The sequence below is a fragment of the Dermacentor variabilis genome, chromosome 1, assembly GCF_050947875.1.
Source record: "Dermacentor variabilis isolate Ectoservices chromosome 1, ASM5094787v1, whole genome shotgun sequence".
Taxonomy (NCBI): Eukaryota; Metazoa; Arthropoda; class Arachnida; order Ixodida; family Ixodidae; genus Dermacentor; species Dermacentor variabilis.
Genome location: NC_134568.1, coordinates 21,092,619 through 21,114,650, shown reverse-complemented (window position 1 = coordinate 21,114,650; position 22,032 = coordinate 21,092,619). Strand labels below are relative to the sequence as shown.

The window sequence follows — 22,032 nt, the reverse complement described above, 5'->3', positions numbered from 1 at the left end:
TGATCGCTGTCTGCCAAAATAAAAACCCGGGGAAGCAACTAAAGAAACCTATCTCTTTAAAAGTGCATTACTTGTACCTCCCTCGCAGGGACGGTATAATATAAGGATTCATATCGCTCGATTCTATGCTTTTCTTATCTTCCACTGTTCACGGTATTCGCGGGGTCTTGATAATACCGTGGGCGTAGTGCTGCTCCCACCACTGAGGAAGTAGGAAAACGAGTAGCACTGGAATGCAATCGTTGCAGTGTCCCCTCGTTGCTCATACCTGTACACGATGCGAACCCGATGAAAGACTTTAGCTCTGCGCTCATCCTTCGGTAAACGTGCCTATATAACCGCGCAATATGCTGGCTTGTCAAGTTGTTGGAACGTTTTAGTGACTATTTGGTCTGCAATCACTTAGAAGGGGCAGACACATCGTGCTAATTTAAAGAAGCATAATTCTCTTCAGTTTCTTTTTCATGCGTATAAATTTAGGACGGTTTCGACGGAGAGACGCTACATGCTTTTCGCAAATACCAAGACATGCCGGCAAGGAAGAAAGATTAGGTCGAGGAATTAGGTCCTAGGTCAGGAACTAGGTCGGAACTAGGTCCGGACTAGGTCAGGAACTAGGTCGACCAGGAATTAGGTCGAAGGAATACATAACCACGCGCTCAGCGGTGTGGTTTCATGCGACACAAGTCTTTTCTTTTTCTCAAACACACGCATTGGTTTAACTATGTGGGTCTGTGGAAATAGCAAAAAAATAAAATAGAATTGTGGCGTTTCAAGTCCCAAAGCAACATACGGTGTATTAGGAACGCCGTAGTGCAGGGCTCTTCACTAAATTCTACTACGCGGGGTTCTTTATGGCGTATCTAAATCTAGGTGCACGAAATATTTTTGGATTTCAACCCCTTCGCAATGTGGGCTCCGTGACCGTTAATCGAACCCGCGACCTCGCGCTCAGCAATAGAAAGCCAAAGCCACTGAACGCAACGGGCTGTAGAAATGTTCGAATTTTCTTCAGAAAAGAAAAAGATAGTTCGCCAATTGTATACGCCATGGCACTGCGCGCGAAGGGAAATCGAGAAATGATTGCTTCACCAACAACGTAAGAATTTGACCAAAATAATTTTCCAGAACATAGTCACAAAAATATAGTGCAAGTGTATAGGTACTATCGTGAGCAATATGAGCGGGACCGCTCGAACGCGTGGCAAATAGCCTCGAAACCGAGTTGGGTCTATACGGGGATGGCGCTGTCTAAAACAGAGGGGAAAGGGGGACGCTCTTCCGCTAACTGTTGGCACTCCCACCGCGCCTGCGTTTGCCGAAAACGGCAGCTTACGGTACTTTACTGGCCACCGATAGCCGATAAGACGGTTACGTGCACAGGAACTTACAGCGAGAAATTCTGTTAGTCACGCTTATTTTTTATAGCGCAGCTCTAGGCACCGGCTCCTGCGTTCAGCGTAATGTATCTTCAGTATACCCCCATAGGACTTCATGTATATCTTATGGAGCGCATTTTGTCACGCGTTCCAGAAAGACGGACAGATTCCCAAGGGAAGTAGCTCTCAAATGTTTACGCTTCAAAACAGTGCTGCTACTGGCCGCGTTTCAGTGCACAAAGTTATCAGTAACTGCAATATCAAACAGCTTTACCAATGTTCGCTGGCGATGGGAAGTTCCGCAGTTTATATAAAGAGATGTATGGGGGGGGGGAGGGAGTGCTAACAGTTACTATAACAGCGTCCTGCTTTCCACTTTGTTTCGATGGCGGCCGCCACATATCGCACATACCAGGGTTCGAGGCTATCTGACACGCGCTCCTGTGTTCCCGCTCGTATTGCTCACGGTAGTACATGCATTCGCTAAAGAACCGGCACGGCCGTATACGAACGGTGGCGAGCGTTTGCGGCATCAGCCAATCAGATTTTGCGGTGATTAGAAACTGAGGAGGCTGGTTTGATTTAAACTCGTGTGTGTCGCGCGGATTTGTTTTCTGTTATGTCCCTAGTGATTCCAGTCGTTTCACCTATTCGTTGCATAAATTGGGTACGCCATGGCACTGTTCATATCACAGCAGAAAAAGAAAGGAAAGAAAGAAAATTGAATATCGGTGTTGAAATTTGAAATTGAATAGCGTTGATGGTTGCGGTGCGCCGCGTGGTGGGCAATGTAAATAAGGAACGGTATAATTTAATGATTCCTTTCGCCTGATTTTATTTTTTATTCCTTGTCATACACCGCTCAGGAACTGTCAGTTCTGGTGACAACTAAGGAGGAGCACGCAAAGTTATATGGACATGTCTACTTAATTACCTTGTGTAACCTGTGTAATCTTGTGTAATAACATGTGTACTGTTATTCCCTTGCTTTACGCACTCAGGACCGCGGTTGTCGGAACAGTTCTCGTGCTGATCTACTACGGAGTTGCTTCTAGTCTCGGTGTTTCGCTCATCTACTGGTTTCGCGATTGTGATCCAATGCTGACCGGTGCGATCAAATCCTACGACCAGGTGACTTCTAAACAGCGATGTACTGTTTACGAAATGCCGATAAGCGCTCCATGAGTGTTCACACTTTGTGTCTCTTGCGTATCTTTTCAGATTGTTCCCTATTATGTGAAGAAAAACCTCAACGAATTTCCTTGCTTCTCAGGATTGTTTCTCGCCGGCGTAGTGAGTGCCGCAACAAGGTAAAATTATGTATGCTTTCTACACTGCTTTCACAAATCGCTCATGTAAGTTTCGTGCAACGTGTAAGCGCCATTGAAATAAAGAAGGAATATGACATCTTTCAGCAAGATATCATTAATTCACGAGGAAAGCACGACTAAACAGATACCTAATTTTCGCACAACTGTAAATAAAGCCTAAAGTCAGAGGTCAAAATTACAAAGTTTCCTGTTTGTAAGCACTCTCTGCCATTTACCGGTGACCTTCGGTACTAGTTTGCCCAGCATCACGATTGGCTGACATCTGCTCTTACGAAGAAGTTTAACGTAAGAATGTTTTTATGAACACGTGCTCAGTTAATACTCTCGTTTAAGAAGGATTGTTCCTATGCAGGAGCCTACTGTTATGTCGCGACGCGTTACCAGCGTTCTAGAGCTTAGGGAAGGGAACCTTGCACCTTCATCGAAATACGGTCTAATTATACTGAACATCACAATGATGCACTGTTCTTTATGAAGTAATATACTTTATATCTAGCGGTTATGCAAAGTGGAACACTGCTTGGACCACCGGCGAAGCACACAAAAAAATACAGAAAAACATTGGAATAGAGTCGTTATGTCAAACGGACTATGGTTTTTAGCACGACGGTGACAAGCGGAAATAAAACTCACCCAGAAAGAATAGGACGACCAACTAGATCACTGAATTCTGAACAAAATTTTGAAAAGGAAACAAGCATGTATATACAGTCACCGTCAAAAGTTTACGGACCACTGGATCTGATGAAATGTCGAATTTCCGAGCGGGTTGTGACCGTAGTCAGTAAAACCGTACAAATCTATGTTTTTCGGATATGTGAGTGCAAGCTAAAAATTCGAATACCGGACTCTGTGTCCCGGTAGTAAATATTCAGCTTATTCACAGATCGCGTAGTCCGTAAGCTTGTGACGATGGCTGCACACATAGGTTTTCATATAGCCTGTCCGAAGCACAATGCGTTGGCGGGCTAGTTGGTGCGAATCCATGAATACTTTGTTTAGCGCAAAACAACACACACAAGAAAGACGACCCCCCCCCCCCCCCAGGACAAGGCGCTACTCTCAACTGACATCATTTTATTGCGTCACTCTTTTATAGAGCAGCTGAAACTAGAGGAACATGCGCAGTGAGCACCAAGCGGTGGAGCTACCAACATCCGATCCCAAGAGCGCACTCATGCGACAGAATCCAAAAAACCAAATTCAGCGCTGTACAAGGTTAAGGAAGGCACACTAATGCACTGTGATCCCAATGACTGAATGAAGAATGCTTCCGATAACTCTTGGGCGGTGGTGTCACGGCTCTTTTTCAAAATCGTGGTATCACGAAACATGGGTTTGCACTTGCATATTTTACAATGCTGAGCCAAATGGGAACCTGTGCCTGTTGGTATGGATCGCTCATGTTCTCTAAGGCGCTCGTTAACACAGCGGCCTGACTGCCCTACATACACTTTGCCACATGACAAGGGAATCTTATAAATCACACCGACGCTGCAATCTACAAACTTCGCGTGGTTCTTTTCACAATCTGGTTTTTTACTTGTTTTACAAATACGGCTGCACAACATTGACAGTCTCTGTGGAACGCAAAACACTACCGGAATTTTGTATCTAGTGGCAACATTCTTTAGATTGTGAGCCACTCTGTAGCAACACGGCACAACTTCAGGCCTCTTCTTTTGAGTGATGCATTTACTTTTGTGCCGCTTCCCTTTGAGTTTCTGAAGCAATACCGCTGAGACTGACGACACCACCACACTTGGGTAACCAGAAGCCTGCAGCCTATTTAACTGTGCAATGAAACTCAGGTTCGCAGAGTGATGACAAGATTTCATTAACGAAGATTCTAGACACATCAAAGCAATGGCGCGTTTCACAGTCTTTGACTGCGCAGACGCGTAAGGTAATAGTTCCTTACGTGCACGTGGCGAATACATCCAACAGGCGTGGCCTGTTTGTAAGGATAGCTGCAAATCTAAAAAACTGGAGTTCACCGTCCCTAGATAGCTCATGTGTGAAAGTTAAACCTTTGCCATTGTCATTGAACAGAGTTAAAATGTCAGCTACCGTAACGGAGCATTAGTTGTTAGTCTGTTTTATCACAACAATAAAATCGTCAACATATCTAAAAATTTGAACTGAGTCATTGTTTTAGACACTCTTAAGAACGCGGTCGACAAACGATAAAAAGATATTACAAAGAGCAGGCGCCACACATGAACCAATACACACACACTTTTTTGTGATAGCTCCGTCTGCGGTCTTCAACAAAAAAGCCATTCAGGCTGTCAACAGGAACTTCATTCTGGCAAATGAGAAAGCTCAGAAGGTAAAACGCAAAGCCATTTCTTTGTTGGAAAATATAGGCCTCACCAAGATTGTGAAAGATGTAAAACAATGTAAGGTACTTGCTCTAGAAGTTTTTTTCACTGCAGAAACGCAGAAACCGGATGTGCCTTTCCGTACAATAGTCAGTGAAAACAACTGTTGGCGGGTTTTGGTTAGCCGCTTCTTGCAAAAACAGTTGAAGCGCTTAACTATTGACGATCCTTATGGCATAAAGGATTCTTTCGATGTTGTTTCCTTTCTGGAAGACAGCCATTCAGTAGCCGACATCTTTTCTGTTGACGTCGAAGATCTTTACTATTCAATACCGCATGATGAGCTATTTCGCAGTGTGATGACGTGCATAGAAGAAAGTGGCGAGGTAGATTTTCGCAATGCGACCGGTTTGTTTTCGGAAAGTTTCATGTCCCTTCTTGAATTTTATTTAAGTGCAACTTTTATCCGGTTCGAAAATAACCTTTTTATCCAGAGAAATGGTGTGTGTATTGGTTCATGTGTGGCGCCTGCTCTTTGTAATATCTTTTTATCGTTTGTCGCGACCGCGTTCCTAAGAGTGTCTAAAACAATGACTCAGTTCAAATTTTTAGATATGTTGACGATTTTATTGTTGTGATAAAACAGACTAACAACTAATGCTCCGTTACGGTAGCTGACATTTTAACTCTGTTCAATGACAATGGCAAAGGTTTAACTTTCACACATGAGCTATCTAGGGACGGTGAACTCCAGTTTTTTTAGATTTGCAGCTATCCTTACAAACAGGCCACGCCTGTTGGATGTATTCGCCACGTGCACGTAAGGAACTATTACCTTACGCGTCTGCGCAGTCAAAGACTGTGAAACGCGCCATTGCTTTGATGTGTCTAGAATCTTCGTTAATGAAATCTTGTCATCACTCTGCGAACCTGAGTTTCATTGCACAGTTAAATAGGCTGCAGGCTGCTGGTTACCCAAGTGTGGTGGTGACGTCAGTCTCAGGGGTATTGCTTCAGAAACTCAAAGGGAAGCGGCACAAAAGTAAATGCATCACTCAAAAGAAGAGGCCTGAAGTTGTGCCGTGTTGCTACAGAGTGGCTCACAATCTAAAGAATGTTGCCACTAGATACAAAATTCCGGTAGTGTTTTGCGTTCCACAGAGACTGTCAATGTTGTGCAGCCGTATTTGTAAAACAAGTAAAAAACCAGATTGTGAAAAGAACCACGCGAAGTTTGTAGATTGCAGCGTCGGTGTGATTTATAAGATTCCCTTGTCATGTGGCAAAGTGTATGTAGGGCAGTCAGGCCGCTGTGTTAACGAGCGCCTTAGAGAACATGAGCGATCCATACCAACAGGCACAGGTTCCCATTTGGCTGAGCATTGTAAAATATGCAAGTGCAAACCCATGTTTAGTGATACCACGATTTTGAAAAAGAGCCGTGACACCACCGCCCGAGAGTTATCGGAAGCATTCTTCATTCAGTCATTGGGATCACAGTGCATTAGTGTGCCTTCCTTAACCTTGTACAGCGCTGAATTTGGTTTTTTGGATTCTGTCGCATGAGTGCGCTCTTGGGATCGGATGTTGGTAGCTCCACCGCCTGGTGCCCACTGGGCATGTTCCTCTAGTTTCAGCTGTTCTATAAAAGTGACACCATAAAATGATGTCAGTTGAGAGTAGCGCCTTGTCCTGGGGGGAGGGGGGGTCGTCTTTCCTGTGTGTGTTGTTTTGCGTTAAACAACGTATTTTTGGATTCCTGTCCGAAGCAATCATATTACGAAAAAAAAATGCGGATCTATCAGACCAAAAACACGGAAAACAAAAAACTAATAACAACGGCGAAATAATGGGGAAATAAAAAGAAACATCACCTTTAAACATCGAGCTTCCGCAAATCAGTCAGGTTACTTGTCAAGGTGAAGATTTCTCATGCGACATTATTAAGAACAAGCTGGTTCATTTTCCCCACAAAAGTTTGTGTGCAGAATACTGCTATTCTACTTCGCCTTCATATTTTCTTTTCGATAAAAATTCATTGTCTCTTCAAAAACGCTTGACTCCCGCACACCTTGTCAACTCAACGAAATTCGATGTCTTCTTTATTTTTCAAAGTTAGCGCATGCTATCGCAACATTTCGTTTACACGACGTCTGTTTTGTCCAACATGTGCACTTCCTCACGTCGACATGTGACGATCAACCATAGTAGTTCCGCAGGAACTGTACAAAGAGTTGTGTTTCATCCTTCATGTTTTCGTTTTCGTGCAACTCTTTCTACTCTCTTGTTGATTTAAAAAAAACCAAACTGCACAATTTCAAGAGCATTCAGCGTATGGGGTGGAAGCTTTCATGTGCAATTAAATTGGTTGAAAGCTGTACGGTATAGGATTCTGTAATTACCATTTGCAATAGAAAACTTGTTCGAACATGTAAACCGCGGCATTCACTAAATTGTCTTGAAGAGCAAGGTGAATTTCAAGAAAGGCCTGTTCAAATTCTTCACATGCATGCTGTTTACATTTCAAATGGGGTAAAAAAAAAGTAAATGAAAGCGTTAATGTTCGTTTTGTATTCTCAGTGTCGCACAAGGTTGAAAACATGTGCAGTTGGCAACAATTCACGCACCTGCATTCAAGTGTCAGGCACATACAGGGTGTCTAACCTAAGCTCACGCAAGCTTTAATAATATGCAGATGTGCTCTTGCAGGACGCGACCGAATGCATACCATTGGTGTTATATGGAGCAAGTCACGCTACGTTTTCTGCTCTGCTTAATTGCACAATTTGTCGAGCGTAATTAACAAACTTCGCAGGTATTCACTTCGCGTTATAATTAACATCTAAGTCAGCAGCTTCTGACATTCCGTTTGTCACGTCGTCATTTCTGCGTCCCAATGAAAGCGCGCGAATTATGAAAAAAGAAAGGGGGAAGGCAATTCAACCTCCAGTTGAAGTCGGTGGAAGCAAACTCTTCCTGAGCTAGTTGGGAAGGAGATAGGGGCGTAGTCACTGCGTACCAAACTTTATCGCGTCACTCCTCGCGTGAAGGGAGTAGGACGAGCGTCTGACTCAAATTATTTCACTGCACCATCTTGTGGTTCGGCGCACATTTAACGTATGACGACGCGTTAATTATTTTAAGTATATTCTGGAATTTAACATGTTAAAACTACGATCCGATTATGAGGGACGACGTTAAAGGGGGAAAAGTGCCCGTGGCGTAATAGAGCATTGGGCTTCTGTGCCAGAGGTCCTCTGTTCGAGCCCAGTCGTTGGATGATTTTACTCGTTTATTTATTTAAAAATCGTAACTACGCCGCACGCGCGAAACAATGAATGCAATATCAACATGTTAGAATGTTCCCCGAACTAAGGCTCGCAGCTTTGGTGGCACTGTGAACTGCGGCGAACATAAGCTGGCTGTATAAACACGTGTGGAATGACGTGCGCAGACACACATTAATGGAAAAGAACTCGATGACCGCGAGCAGATTCGGTTAGAAGTACAGGATCTTGGCGGCGTCGTCGCCTTGCGCCGGCCTCTTGTACTGCGGCCCGCTCAAGGCGGTCGCGCTTTTGAACTACACGGTCTCGTAGGAGTGGTGGACTTAGCCTCGGCCTCCCGTTAGCATGGCTGAAATGGAAATCGCAGCGTTAATGTGAGTAATGTTCTTCGTAATACGGATTAAAACTAAAAAAGAAGTCTGTATTTTTATGCGTAATTATTAGCGGCAGCGAAAGATGGCGTCGAGCGTTTGTATTGAGATAAAACGCACTAAGCCCCTCAACGCCCTGTCTTGCAAGCCGTAAATGCTTATATGCATGTTTCATTACAACTGCTGAGGCTTGCTGGCGTCACGGTTAGGGAGTCGGGCTGATGGGCTCGTTGTTCTATGTTGGAATGCTGCCGCCGGGCAATTTTATGTATGCTTATTTAGTACATGCAACATATATATATATATATATATATATATATATATATATATATATATATATATATATATATATATATATATATATATAGGACATCACGGCGACCTATATCGACGCAGGCGTTGACTGCGCATGCGTGATTTACGTCAGGGATGTGCCGGACCAGATTAGGCAGTACACCGAGCTAAATGCGCTGTTGGTTCGCACGCGGCACATTTGACAGCACTGCAATCGAAGTGCACAAGCGGGCGTGCCATGTGCTTTTTCACTGTTTTCTTAAAATATGGCTGGTTTTTTTTAGGGCGCAGAAAAAAATGATTACTTACCATGTAAGAACTTAGAACCTGCTGAATTACATGTTTCTTAGAACGCTCGAGAACTTTCTCGTTGCCAGTTTTGCCCTTAATTTAGTATTTCAAAATTGATTAATATCGTGTCATTATCTAATTAGGCAGGATACAAAAATAGTGTGACTTCTCCATACAATAGCAAAGAATACTTTCGGTTGCGTCTTCCTTCACAACTCCGGCTTAATTACATAACCTTCGCTAAGTGCACCCTGTATTTATAATATGTTTCACTATTCATGCATCTTTCTTTAGATTTGTCCTGCATGAATCTGCAAAGTTGCTATTTAATAACGGCTGTTGATCATTCATCGTCCTACGTGCTATTCATAACAGCGTATGCGTTTCGCAGCACAATTTCGTCACTGATCAACTCTCAATCAGCAATCATTTACGTCGATATCGGAGCACGATACTTTAACGTGGACGAGAAGCACTCGGCTGCAGTCACAAAAGGAATAGGTAAGTTTATTGTTGATACTACTTGGCGGAAACAAAAATATTTCAGTTTAAACAAGGGGGACGTACCGTGTCTGATGAGATGCGGTGGCATTTCACAGGCTGGAGAATACGCACGCACGTCACAGATTTTCGGCAGCGCCAGTGAGGCGTGCGCCATCTTTCCTATCTGTAATAACATGACGTTTGTGTATCCGACATCCCGCTTAACCACCAAAAGACCGAACTTTCATTCCACATGAAGCAAAAATAAATCAAGTTCTTCATCTTTAGCTCTTGCCATGGAAAGTACATTCCTACAACAAAACAATAATATGTTGATTTAGTAAAAAAAAATTATTAATTGCAGTAAATTATTAATTGGCTTTGTGAAGTATCTGCAAGTGAAAACTCGCTGCAGCGTATCAAGAACGCTACTATGTGGTTTCTGTTACGTTTCCCGCGAACAAATACAAATTTTCGGGTTTCATGTTCAGAGTAAAGTAAAAAATTATATGTTGGGTCTTGTGGGGCTAAAATATGCGCCGTGCATTATCTTATGTTGTAGACAAAGTCTGACAACACCGCAATATATTTGTTTAATTCACTCAACTCGAACATCACGTGTCTCAACTGCATAAAAAAAAAGTCACCTTTACACTGTGTACAAATATTTTAGGAAAGCTGTAAAAGGAGTTGCACGTCTCTACGCGCCTAAGGCGCCACAGTAAACATCAGGCCACCATCCCTGATTTTTATGCGAATGTGTTCCCTCATTGCCGCTATGCGAGCGAGGGTTGAGAGGCAGTCAATGAATAACAAGCACGAAAACGGGCTAACTATAGCAAAAGCTATAAACTAGGAGCGTTCAGTAGATGTGGATATTTGTAACGCGCGTTTGCAGTTACCAGAAGCAGGATGACAATTGCTTCACGGACAAACTAAAACCCGTTCTTAAAGATCACTTTCGACTTGTCCTTCATAAGTCGTTAATTACGTTATTAAACAACAGAACTATCCACGTGCAAGAACTCGGTACACCTGCGTTAGCTTTGGCGCTCCAAGTCCATCGAAAATTCAAAATTAACCCTGATGGCGCATAAAGGGGCGTATGTTAGCGTGACGAACAATCTGTTATTTCAGCATGAACAGCAAAACAGTATAACACCCCACGCGGTGGAATATTGGAGCCAGTCAAGTCACCTTGACTCAATCTCGGTGTGCTCTCTCCGCTTGTCCACACTGATTAGCGATGGCCCATGTCAGAGCTTAGCCTGATGATAGAGTTTATATATTTGCGCTACAGATTTTAAAGGGACACTAAAGGTTACTATGAAGTCAAATTAAAATGATAAAGCAATGCTCTAGAACGTCTAAGGCGTCAATATAATCGCGAACAGAGCTTTAGTAACCGAGAAATTGAGGTAAATGCATGATACGATTTGAGAACCCCCAGCGACATTCCCGTACTAGCCCGATGACGAAGGCACTCCTCATCATAATTAATGTCACTAGTAGTCAACTACTCGTATTAAAAAGATCATTGCATTAGGTTATAGGAAAGAAGAAAATGCTACTTGTCTACTTCTGTTCGATTCTAAGAAAAAATAACGTTTTAACGTTACCCTTCAGTAGTACGGGTGATCGATTGGTTTCGTTTTCGCTCGACTCTGCGCGCTCAACTCTGCGACGCGCGCGCTTTAGATTTTAAGTTGTTTCGTTATCGCGTCGTGCTGCGCTGGTTCTGCTGGGTCGCGAAACTTGCATTTGGAACAAGCAGCGAGCATGCCACGTCCATGTGCTGTCGTGGGATGCGCGAATGATCCGCGGAACTTGACGAAGCGCAGTTGCAGCGGCGAATCCAACGTTACTTATCACTGTGTGCCAACAAGTGAACCTCTTCGTTCGAAGTGGTTAAGCGCCGTACCTCTGCCACAGCGCGTTGGCAAAGTGTGCTCGCTGCTCTTTCGTTCAGAGGATGACGAGTTCAACGCCGACTTACTGAAGTCGTGTGGACATTTAAAGCAATGCTTTCCCGTAGCGCTGTTCCGTCGGTCTTGCCTGCATTCTCCGAAGCGCAAGTGCGGCATTTAGTTTTCTCGAAGGAAAAGCTACAATGGGAGAATATGTACAGCCATTACATACAGTTGCCCTCGTAGTAGTACGCAACGACGCCGGCAGCGCGAGCCCTCAGCAGCAAGTCACGTTCATCAGTGCTTAAATCGCTGAAGTCGAGCCCAGCATCGCGAGCCAATGTGTAGTTGTCAGGGTTGTCCATTGCAACGAGCGTCAAAGTTGGCGTGATAAAATAAAGAACCAGCTGATCGTCTCGCGCTTTCCCTTCCGCTAGCCACCATAGTTCCGCTTTCGCGCTGCTGTCGGCTCTGTCTTGGCTCTGTTTCTGGCCGCGCGTTTGCGTTTTGGGCAGAAAAGCCGCAGCGCTGTCTGCGGGCGCCGTTTTACTCACCGACGGCGCAACGTCACCATGAGACCATGACGTCACCATTCCTCGATCGGAGGGCGGGCGATTTGAACTGGGCTAGAGGTACGCGCACGCTTCAGAACGCATTATCTCTTAAAATAAGTCTCTTCTTCGCATGAAACAAGTGTTTAGATGTTTCTGGGATGGTATTTCAACAGTTCACGTTTACTTAATGTTAACCTTTAGCGTCCCTTTAAGAGCCTGTTATTGGGTTACACAGTTCGTCGCAGTGTTCACGCGAAGTAAGAATGCTGTCTTTAGTCTATGCCGACAACGCAAGAACGTTAGGCCGGTGTCTGAAAATTGTTTGACAACACACAAACAATCTAGCACATCACATGCGTAATTCCGATGTGGTTAGTCATAAAACGACGTTCAAACTGCGAATTTGCTCTTGCAAAGGTTTGTACCGCCAAACGCAAAAGCTTACGGGACGCAGGATCTGCTAAGAAGCTGAATTCTGGCCAAGAGTCGCCACAAAACCCTGAATTAAATGTTCCAACATATAGTAGCCTTCGCCACCTACACAATGATTCCTTAAATTAGAAGTAGCATGCCTTAAGAGTGCAGGAATTCACATTTGCATGGCAAACCTCATCCCGTAAACTTTTGCTGTTGACTGTAGGCAGTGCGTAACTTTTTCTGCCACTGACGTCTCACCCGCAATGGCATAAAAGTGACAAAAACAGCAAGTTTTGAACAACTTCTTGTAGGTGCCGAGGCGTCTTGTTGCAGCAACTTGAAAGCTGCGCCTTTGAACTTACAGAAAAACCAGAATGGAGAGGGGGGGGGGGGGGGGAGGGGAGTAATATGGTTTGCACAGTGAATAGTTCGAAATTTTTTGTTTCTTAAGAGATGGCTAGAATGTTTGACAATCCTAGACTACTATGGCCCAAGCTTGCCATGCAATTCGAAACAAGTTTCTGACCAAGGGACCTACTACCGTTAATGCTTGATGTACCGGCTAGAACCTCGTAGATTCTATTTCTTACGGATATTTTCGGTTAGTGGCCTCTGCGATTATTCATATGTAAAAAAAAGGCACTCTTCTACAAAAACTCAGCTTTTTGCCCGCTCGAAGCCACTATAAGAAGCGTCTTTGATGGTGAATTTGGGTACCGCTGATGTACAGCCGCAATCAGACTAAACCCAGACGACCAAGACAAATGTACAGCTACCCAAGCTCAGCAAACGCAGGCTAGGAAGAGCAAACGTCGAATGCTTTCAAGGGCAGACGCACGAAGCTATAGCTCTTTCAGGGCCCGCCAAGCAGAAAACTCCAGCGCCAGCCGCAGGAGAACCCGAAAGGCACGTAAGGCGTGTTCGCGTCAAGTATGACGGAGACTTTGCAATCCTCGGCCAGTGTAGTGTACGGCCAACTCACCGTGTGGCGAAAGCTGACCCAGAACACTCTTTCGGATCTCCTCAGATTGCCCATTCAGCATCCCGTGTCGCGACAGAAGAATGGCAACGCAGATGCTTCGTTGTCCAGAGTTTCGCGACGCACGGGCGATGCAACGGGAGCTCCGTTATAAACAGCTCGGAGTCAGCCTTTCGTTGCACACCGCGAGTATCGTACACCCTTTCGACAATGCCATGCGTGACTTTCAAGGGGCTGCGCCGTGCCGTGGATCAATTGGCCCCGATGCATGCGCGGCGCTACGACATTGTGTCTTTTTTTTTTTCAGCTCTCGTCGTCGGTGCAATCATGACAGCGTACGCCATAGCAGCACCTCACTTGGGATCAGCGGCAAAGGTGAGCGCCTCGCAGTACTCATCATACTATAGCTCGCACGTTTTGCATACACGAGGTCTTATTTACTGGCCTCCTTGAACGTGTGCTTCACTTCCTGCTATGTTGGGTATCGTTATGATGAGCATGGGATTTCATGAAATGTAGCAATGACTCACGAGCGCGGGAGAGTAATTGCTAATTACATGGATACAATGTTTTGTCAACTTTAGTACTTCACACATTTATGAGGCGCCTGCTACCTACGTACGCGACACGCCCGTAACAATTACTGAAACGAACTGACTCTTGCTGTTATGAGGTTTGTTTTCCGCTCAAGTAAACGAGAGTTCTGTATGCAGAACCGATACGTAATTTAAGCGTTTCCAACCCCATCTCTGTTGGCATCCTGATAATAGTACATTTACTTAACAATCAGACGAAGTCACAGCATCAGTTTGCCGCTTCGTTACCTAACTCGTGGCTCAGAGTATCATTAGTGACTTTCGTTCCTCTCTGCCGGCTCCCCTTCGAGAAAGCGCGAATGGCACCGCTTTCAGGAAACGCTCGTCGCACTTGCCAGTGCACCTTGTTTTTTTTTTTTTTTGAATTTTCCACATAGAGTTCTTTCTGCAAGATATGTGCGTGTATGGTAAAATAGCACGTGCCTGCTAGCGCGAAAGTTTGATTACCGGCGCGAGCGGAAGCTAGGGAGTCTGGTGCTAGAGACCTTGCATTCAGGATGAGTAGAGCAGGAAGGCGACGTCGACAAGCCAGTGATAGAGAGAGAGAGAGAGAGAGAGAGAGAGAGAGAGAGGAGAGAGAGAGAGCAAGGAAGAGAGAACTCTAAGTGGAGTACTATACGTGTGGCGGCCAATCAAACACGGCGTATTTGGCGAAGTCTAAAAGGCCAATGGGTGAGGGTGAGTGCGAAGGAAGAGGGGGCGCTCGCAAGTGTAATTTCGCCGGTGCCGTTCGCCGTGTCTACAGAGAATGACGTTCTTGTATGCCACCAAAGAATTAGAGCCGTGGCTTATGCAGTCTACCTCTGGGTATTTTTGCGATGTGCGTGACCGTTACACAAGAGGCTCGGCTGAAGAAACTTCAAAGCGTAAGCGGTCGATGTCAGAGGTCAAAATAAAAAAAAAACACTCCTAAAACTACTTTCTCCTCGGAATCGTGTGATTTCATTAGCCAGGCAGCATATCTAAGTCAAAGGATATATTACCCCACTAACAGTAACCACGTGCGTACCGTTGTTCGATATCCATGCCAATGACGGTTTATGATTCGAATTCAGCATGCAGCTTTAGACCTTTTCATCGGGCGCGGAGGAAAGGGTGCGCGGCGAGTCTTTCCTCCTCTCTGGCTTGTGCGATCCGGTGCGGCGCTGCTTGAAAGTATTGCTGTCGCGTGCTGCGGAACGATTTCGAGATGTGTCAGATCGTACTTTGTGAAATTTACGCAATGCCCGTTCATAGAAGGTCGTCAGGGAAGCCTTTCGGTGCATCGGTAACTACAGTACGCGGATATATCTCTTGGGGGCACAAACATGCGACACGCATTATCAGCCCCGGTGTGTGTATGTGTTGCGAACTATTTTGCGTATATCGGTTTTAATTAAACAAAGAGAACCGGCGTCACTGTATTACCAGCATGAAATGGTAAATATGCTCACTATCCGATCGCTTGGTGTAGGGATTAGAACATAAGAGTGCATGCTCGTGTATGCCCTGCCTAAGGCAACCCCGAAACATCTGAGCGGCAGGCAGTATCAAATATTTATGATACACCGACATCGTTCTCACGTATTTGAAGTATAGTAGGCTTGAAATACCGATATGTCTACTCTAGCCTCCTGCATGAGGCCGATGACGCTGCTCAATAGAGCGCAAACTGCGGTCGGTCAACCAGCATGATACATATGAGCTATGTGCTTCAGCATTGCCTTTTGACCCTGTAAAGTCATAATATCCGAGATGGATCGTATAAAAAGAATGCGATGGCTATTTCTGAGGCCAAAATTTCCGTATTACGTGTGAGGGCGTCGTAGAGAACGGAACGAACACAACCGAAAAAAAATTTGGTTATGATCCTCGTTCTTGGAAAAAGAAAGAGAAAACGACCTTACGCCGCAGTACGACCTCGCATAGTCACGCCGCACAGCGTTTATAGATCTATAACCGTTGATGCGGCATGCTTGGACCATGCGCTATATAAAACAAAGATATCTGTAATCCAGCACTTACCTCTGCTTGGATGCTCGCGCAGTTCGTAAACGGTAGCTTTGCTGGACAAGTATAATTCATACTGTAAGGTATGCTGTTATTACTAAGCAAAACTATTTCATTAAATGGTCGAAACCTCATCCACCGAACCAAGTAATCACGCAATGTAATCTGCAGCTAGCAGTTTGAACGCTTGTCAAAGTATAGCAGCAAGGCCCCTAGCGTAGCAGAAGGGTACTCACGCTATTACGATCGTCGTGTATGTTTCGTTGCTCCTAAACGGCAGCTTAGAACTAGATGATAATACTGCAATAAGGTCACATCAGTGAATGGAACTTTGAGAAATACACAATTGATCTCCGAGGCTGATTGTAGGCTCAAACATGCGCGCGCACATCGCGCTGCGTGCTCCGTCCGCCTCAACGCCAGCAGGAAGTCCGGCCATACCGACTTAAACCACTTCAGCACGTCTCACAGAACCGTTTTCCACGCAGAAGATGTCACGTAATACTAAATAGACCGCATGAGCACGAAAACAAACGCCAGAAACAACCGCCGAGCGTATACCTGCCATGCAAGACGGAGGGCTCGCCCAAGCCAGCATACCGGCAGCCCATAGATGGCGCCACTGCGTAGCAATATGGTGGCGGCCATGAAAAAATGGTCTATAGAATCCACATTGCGGGATACCCATGTGCATGTTAGTGTAACTTTTACATGAAGAAGTCGTTTCTTATGGTTAAAACAAGCTCTTGCGTGAGGATTACTGCTGCACAAGTGCCCCCACCAGTATTCTCTAGCAACTTCCTTTTGGAAAACAAAAAAAGCAGCAGCTGTTCGCTTTCGCTTTTAGCTTATGGCCGCATAACGACCCGCCATGTCACAACAGAGCATATTTTTAATAATTTTATTATCATCTCTTGCAGATAATCATGGTGTTCTACAACAGCGCAACAGGACCTTTTGTCGGCCTCTTTTTTATGGCGGTTGTCTTTCCCTGGGCTAACGGCATTGTACGTATTGATAATTTATAATGCGACATGAAATAGGCACGAAAATTGGCTTTCAAAGTGTCTGGAATGTTAGCCGCTGGGTATATATGGAAGTACACTTAGTGGAAATTTAAGTAAAAAAAAATGGGACTCCAGGGATAATTTATAACGAAACCATTAGTGCCGAACTTCAGTGGTGACATCATGAAACACACCAACCCGCAATTAAAACACCACATATTCCTTCGGTATATATATTTACTGCGTCATTACGTAACTAACGCGCACTGCAAGCGGGACACAAGTAGAATTTCTTGCCAATGAGCTGTAACTATTGTCATAGCGAGCTACTAAGTATGACACATTTCTATGCTACAGGCGAGTTAAATCAATTCTACCAAGCAACTTTACGGTCTCTCACAAAATAGTGAAGCATGGCGCATGTTTGGATTGACCAGAGTGCATGTGGTCGGCATTCTCAAGAAAGCGCTACGAAAAAAAATTAATAAAATAATATGAAACAATCATGAAGGGCGTGAGCGTGCCCCCTATATTATGTTTCCTCTTTAGTTGAATGCCTATCTAGACGTGACACGAGTACTTGGCATTACTATTTTTATTTTTATTTTAACTTTTGTTGCGCACCACCTGCCTCATGCTGGAGGGGAAGAGGGCCAACCAAGCTATTTATACGCTTTCTTTTCTCTCTCCTTCATCGATTATGTGAATGAAGTTATGTATCTGTATCTCGGTATTCTCCTACCCCCCCTCACCCGCCCCCCCCATTTCCCACTGCCACTTAAACACGACTGGTTCTTCTCCATCTGTTAACATAATTCACGAGGTCTATGTTGACTTACGTTTGCGCACCTAATATGTTAGAATACTACGTGTACACTAAACATTCGCAGGGCGCCGCAGTTGCGACAGCTTTGCTGAGCTGCTTGACATTATGGCAAGCAATCGGGAAAACATTGAGCGGTGTGCGCTTCCCCAAGATGCCCGTCACGACCGAACTTTGTCCAGCCAACCTGACGCTGCCTGGTGTTCCCGTCAGTGAAGAGAGCAGCGTGTAAGTTCAGCGTCCTAATGGGACAGTTTAGTGCCGATGACGACAGCGAGCGTCCGCTCTCTCTTTTTTTTCCGGGGGAGTACGGTAGCGCGATTAAAAGACGGGACAAAAGGAGACACATAGGGACACACACAGCGCTGTGTGTGTCCCTATGAGTCTTCTTTTGTCCCGTCTTTTAATCGCGCTACCGTACTCCCCCTGAAGATGCATTGCCAACAAGCCCACATTGCAACCCTTGTGATCTTTTTTTTCCTTTTGTATTTATTGATATTCACAGTTATGGATTTATTGTAGCGCTTTGTTGCATTTTTGTTGCACTTTGTTGCAGACACTTTGTTGCATTACGGCTTATAGTTAGATTTACTGTCTATTCTTTTATACTGTCATATATAAACATTGCCTTAGGCTGAAACATTGTAATGCCTAAAAAAATTCTTCGAAAGTTTGTCAAATGAAAAACAAAAGCAAACAGACAGTGCAAACTACGGTCACCGCGCACTACATTTGCTCAAGTGCAGGTAACATAAAATGAGGGCTTTAACGACCCTAAATTGTACAGAGGGCTATAAGGGACGCCGAAAAGAAGGTTCCGATTTTGACCACCTGTGATTCTTTAACATGCACCGAAAGCACGGTGCAAGTATCCACCCCCATAGGAATGCGGCTGCCACGGTCGGGATGGAACCTACAACGTCGCGCCTATAGCAGCACGACGCCATAACCCCTGAGTTACCGGGGCGGGTTTGCACATTCAACTAAATAAAGGCCCTGTAGCCATTTGCTCTTGTCATCCTCCCTTTGTGCTTGATCGTCGTCACGTAAGGAAAGAGAAAAAAACATTAGGAGAACGCTTAAGCTTCGCCTTTAAGAGTGGAACGCTATAGCATTCTAAGATCCCTGACTGCTTCTCACGCTTCCCGGCAACTGCTGCTTATGTAACCGTAATGTTTACCGGGAAACGCTTGCGGTGAATGCTATGCACGAAGGCGAGCTGTCAGTGGCTCGCCGCTCCTACTAAGATTAACCTCAAACGGCAGCTGGAAAAGGGGTTTGTGTTTGAGTTTCCGCGTGACAGAATTATGTTTTCTCGTATATTCTAATTGCATACCGACGCTATCATGTACGGATAGTGTGTGTAAGTCGTACTTTACGAATTTCCTGACGCATTTTACTTTGAGAAATTCAATTAGTTCAGTAACGCCTATGGGTCATTCCACGCCAACTGTCCCAACCTTGGCGCTCAACCGTCAGCGATTTATTTGAAAAAAAAAAATGAGGACTATCTATTTAAAGCAAGAAGTCTTCCTGTAAAACATTTTTGCGAACAAAAAAGTTTTCAGCACCGCTAGGAGCATGTGAAGTTTTTTAGAAAGCTCGACAGTATCAGTCGTAAAACGGATTGTAAAAAAAATTTCTCTTCTTAAATTAGGCGAGCACACAATTTTTCCTTGAGGATGAACATAGGCTTTTCACTTAAAAAAGGTGTTATTGATTTTTACCTTTCCGTGAGTTTTTCATACGGCACTAAATATGCAAAATTTTGTGCATATTAGGAATTTTTTGTAGAAAGATAACTTTTACCGAAAGGTCATATTTCATAGTAGCCAATTGCCAGCAAGTTATACTGTAAGCGAAAAATAATTTGCGACGAATATAACGTGAAATGGGGGCCTGTACAGCTGGCAACAAATTTGCAAGAAAGTTAGTTTTAGCCTATGTTTAGTCGTAAATTTAGCATTGACATGGTCTGGGTAAAAATAAGCTAAATAGTGCATTTATTACAAACATTCATTGTCTACAAACGGAGAAATTTTATCAAATTAGTTTTTGTTTTAAGCACGAAAAACATTTTTGAATTTGTGTTATACCGGTGTCTGCGCTTGCACGTGCTTCCCCTTCGTATGAAAACGTTATAGCGGCAAGTACAACTTACGCGGACGCAAAATTTCCTGAATCGATGGAGGAACATCTAGACAAGATAATCAGCTCCTCAAGTTTTTTCTTGAGTGCTTTATTAGAAATTATTATGCCTACCCAATAAAAAAACGCGAGCCCCAATAGAGCGAATTTAACCGGATGTCGCCGTACAGCGACGGCCTGCATAGAGTCATCACGCATCATCGGAAAGTAACGCCGGTGAGTACAGAGTGCAGTTACGTACACTAAGATTTAGAAATGGGCGAAAACTTTGTGAATAAGAAAACAATCTGTTGCTTTATTGCGGCAAATATGTAGCAAATATCAGCCAACACAATCGTGTTTCATCGACCATGTTGGCAATGATGTTAGAGGAGTGATGTCGACTCGTCATTAAATGTTTTGGCATGCTTAAGTTCAAACTACTGCATTTAAAAGGATGATGGAAAGAAAGAAATACGTTTAGTTGACCGCCCTCTCCGTTTTTCTTGTAGTTAAATGTTAAATTCAGACCGAATGAGGCAGTCTGCGGACCTTTGTGAAGCGCAGGATTTAACATCAAGCCTGAAAAACCGAAGAAAAGAAATAGGAAGGCTCGCTCGAGCTATCGACTTCCGCCACACACTCTCCAATACGTTCGTGCTGATCGGACCTGTCCTCGGTTTCCTTACTCCATGTCGGATGCAATAAACGTGAGCGAAATCAATAGCATGCGTTTTCTTATTCCTGGGTTGTGACATATGAAAGAATGAGTGCGACCACTCTAAACACGCATATACAAACAGACTATTAAGCACAACCGCGAAGAAAAGTATCTGATGCCCTTCTTATCCTATAACGCAAAAGTGGCACAGTCAAAACTGTCATCCTCTAGGCGGATCTGGATGAGTCTTTTCACGCTTTAGCATATATAGTCTGACTTCTCTGGCAAATATCACCAATAAAATTTCTGATGTCTTGCTAGACCCACTACAGAAATACATTGTAGCTGTAGGTACCGGAAATATTGGCACTTGAAATCTCCCTCATTTTATTTAGAGAAATTTTTGTGGCCTGTTAATGCTTAAGAGGCGCCATACTTACCTTATTCTGAACATTGCTACAAGACCACCAGGGGAAGTGCAAGCACTGAAACATACTAGGTTTAGTGTGAAAAAATATAATGCATCTGAGGAGCATAGGAGCGCATTTTAGGATTATAGCCGCAACCTTTTTACAGTAGATAACTCGAACGAGCCTTCCAATTTTTTTTTCTTCGGGTATCGCAGACTGGATGTTAAATCCTGCGCTTCACAAAGGTCAGCGGACTGCCTCACTCGGTCTGAATTTAACATTTAACTACAAGAAAGACAGAGAGGGCGGGCAACTAAACGTATTTATTTCTTTCCATAATGTTTTTAAATGCAGTATTTTGAACTTAAGCAAGCCAAAACATTGAATGACGAGTCGACATCACTCCTCTAACATGACCCGCCGTGGTTGCTCAGTGGCTATGGTGTTGGGCTGCTGAGCACGAGGTCGCGGGATCGAATCCCGGCCACGGCGGCCGCATTTCGATGGGGGCGAAATGCGAAAACACCCGTGTGCTTAGATTTAGGTGCACGTTAAAGAACCCCAGGTGGTCAAAATTTCCGGAGTCCTCCACTACGGCGTGCCTCATAATCAGAAAGTGGTTTTGGCACGTAAAACCCCAAATATTATTATCCTCTAACATCATTGCCAACATGGTCGCTAAAACACGATTGTGTTGGCTGATATTTGCTACATATTTGCCGCAATAAAGCAACAGATTGCTTTCTTATTCGCAAAGTTTTCGCCCATTTCTAAATCTTAGTGTACGTAACTGCACTCTCTA

The 22,032-nt window shown here is 44.3% G+C and overlaps 1 protein-coding gene and 1 long non-coding RNA gene across 2 annotated transcripts in view; both read left to right on the top strand.

Annotated features, from left to right (window-relative positions):
• The first annotated feature begins 2,402 nt into the window (after positions 1–2,402).
• Positions 2,403–9,772, top strand: LOC142570326 (uncharacterized). The gene is made up of 3 exons (XR_012825663.1): positions 2,403–2,510; positions 2,601–2,689; positions 9,669–9,772. It is a non-coding gene; the product is annotated as an uncharacterized LOC142570326 (long non-coding RNA).
• A 4,156-nt stretch (positions 9,773–13,928) lies between these two features.
• Positions 13,929–22,032, top strand: part of LOC142570317 (sodium-dependent multivitamin transporter-like) — a 41,059-nt gene continuing 32,955 nt past the window's right edge. The window contains exons 1-3 of the mRNA XM_075678711.1: positions 13,929–13,992; positions 17,123–17,209; positions 18,100–18,260. Coding sequence (XP_075534826.1) covers positions 13,945–13,992; positions 17,123–17,209; positions 18,100–18,260 — 296 coding nt within the window. The 5' untranslated portion in view covers positions 13,929–13,944. The remainder of the gene's footprint in view (positions 13,993–17,122; positions 17,210–18,099; positions 18,261–22,032) is intronic.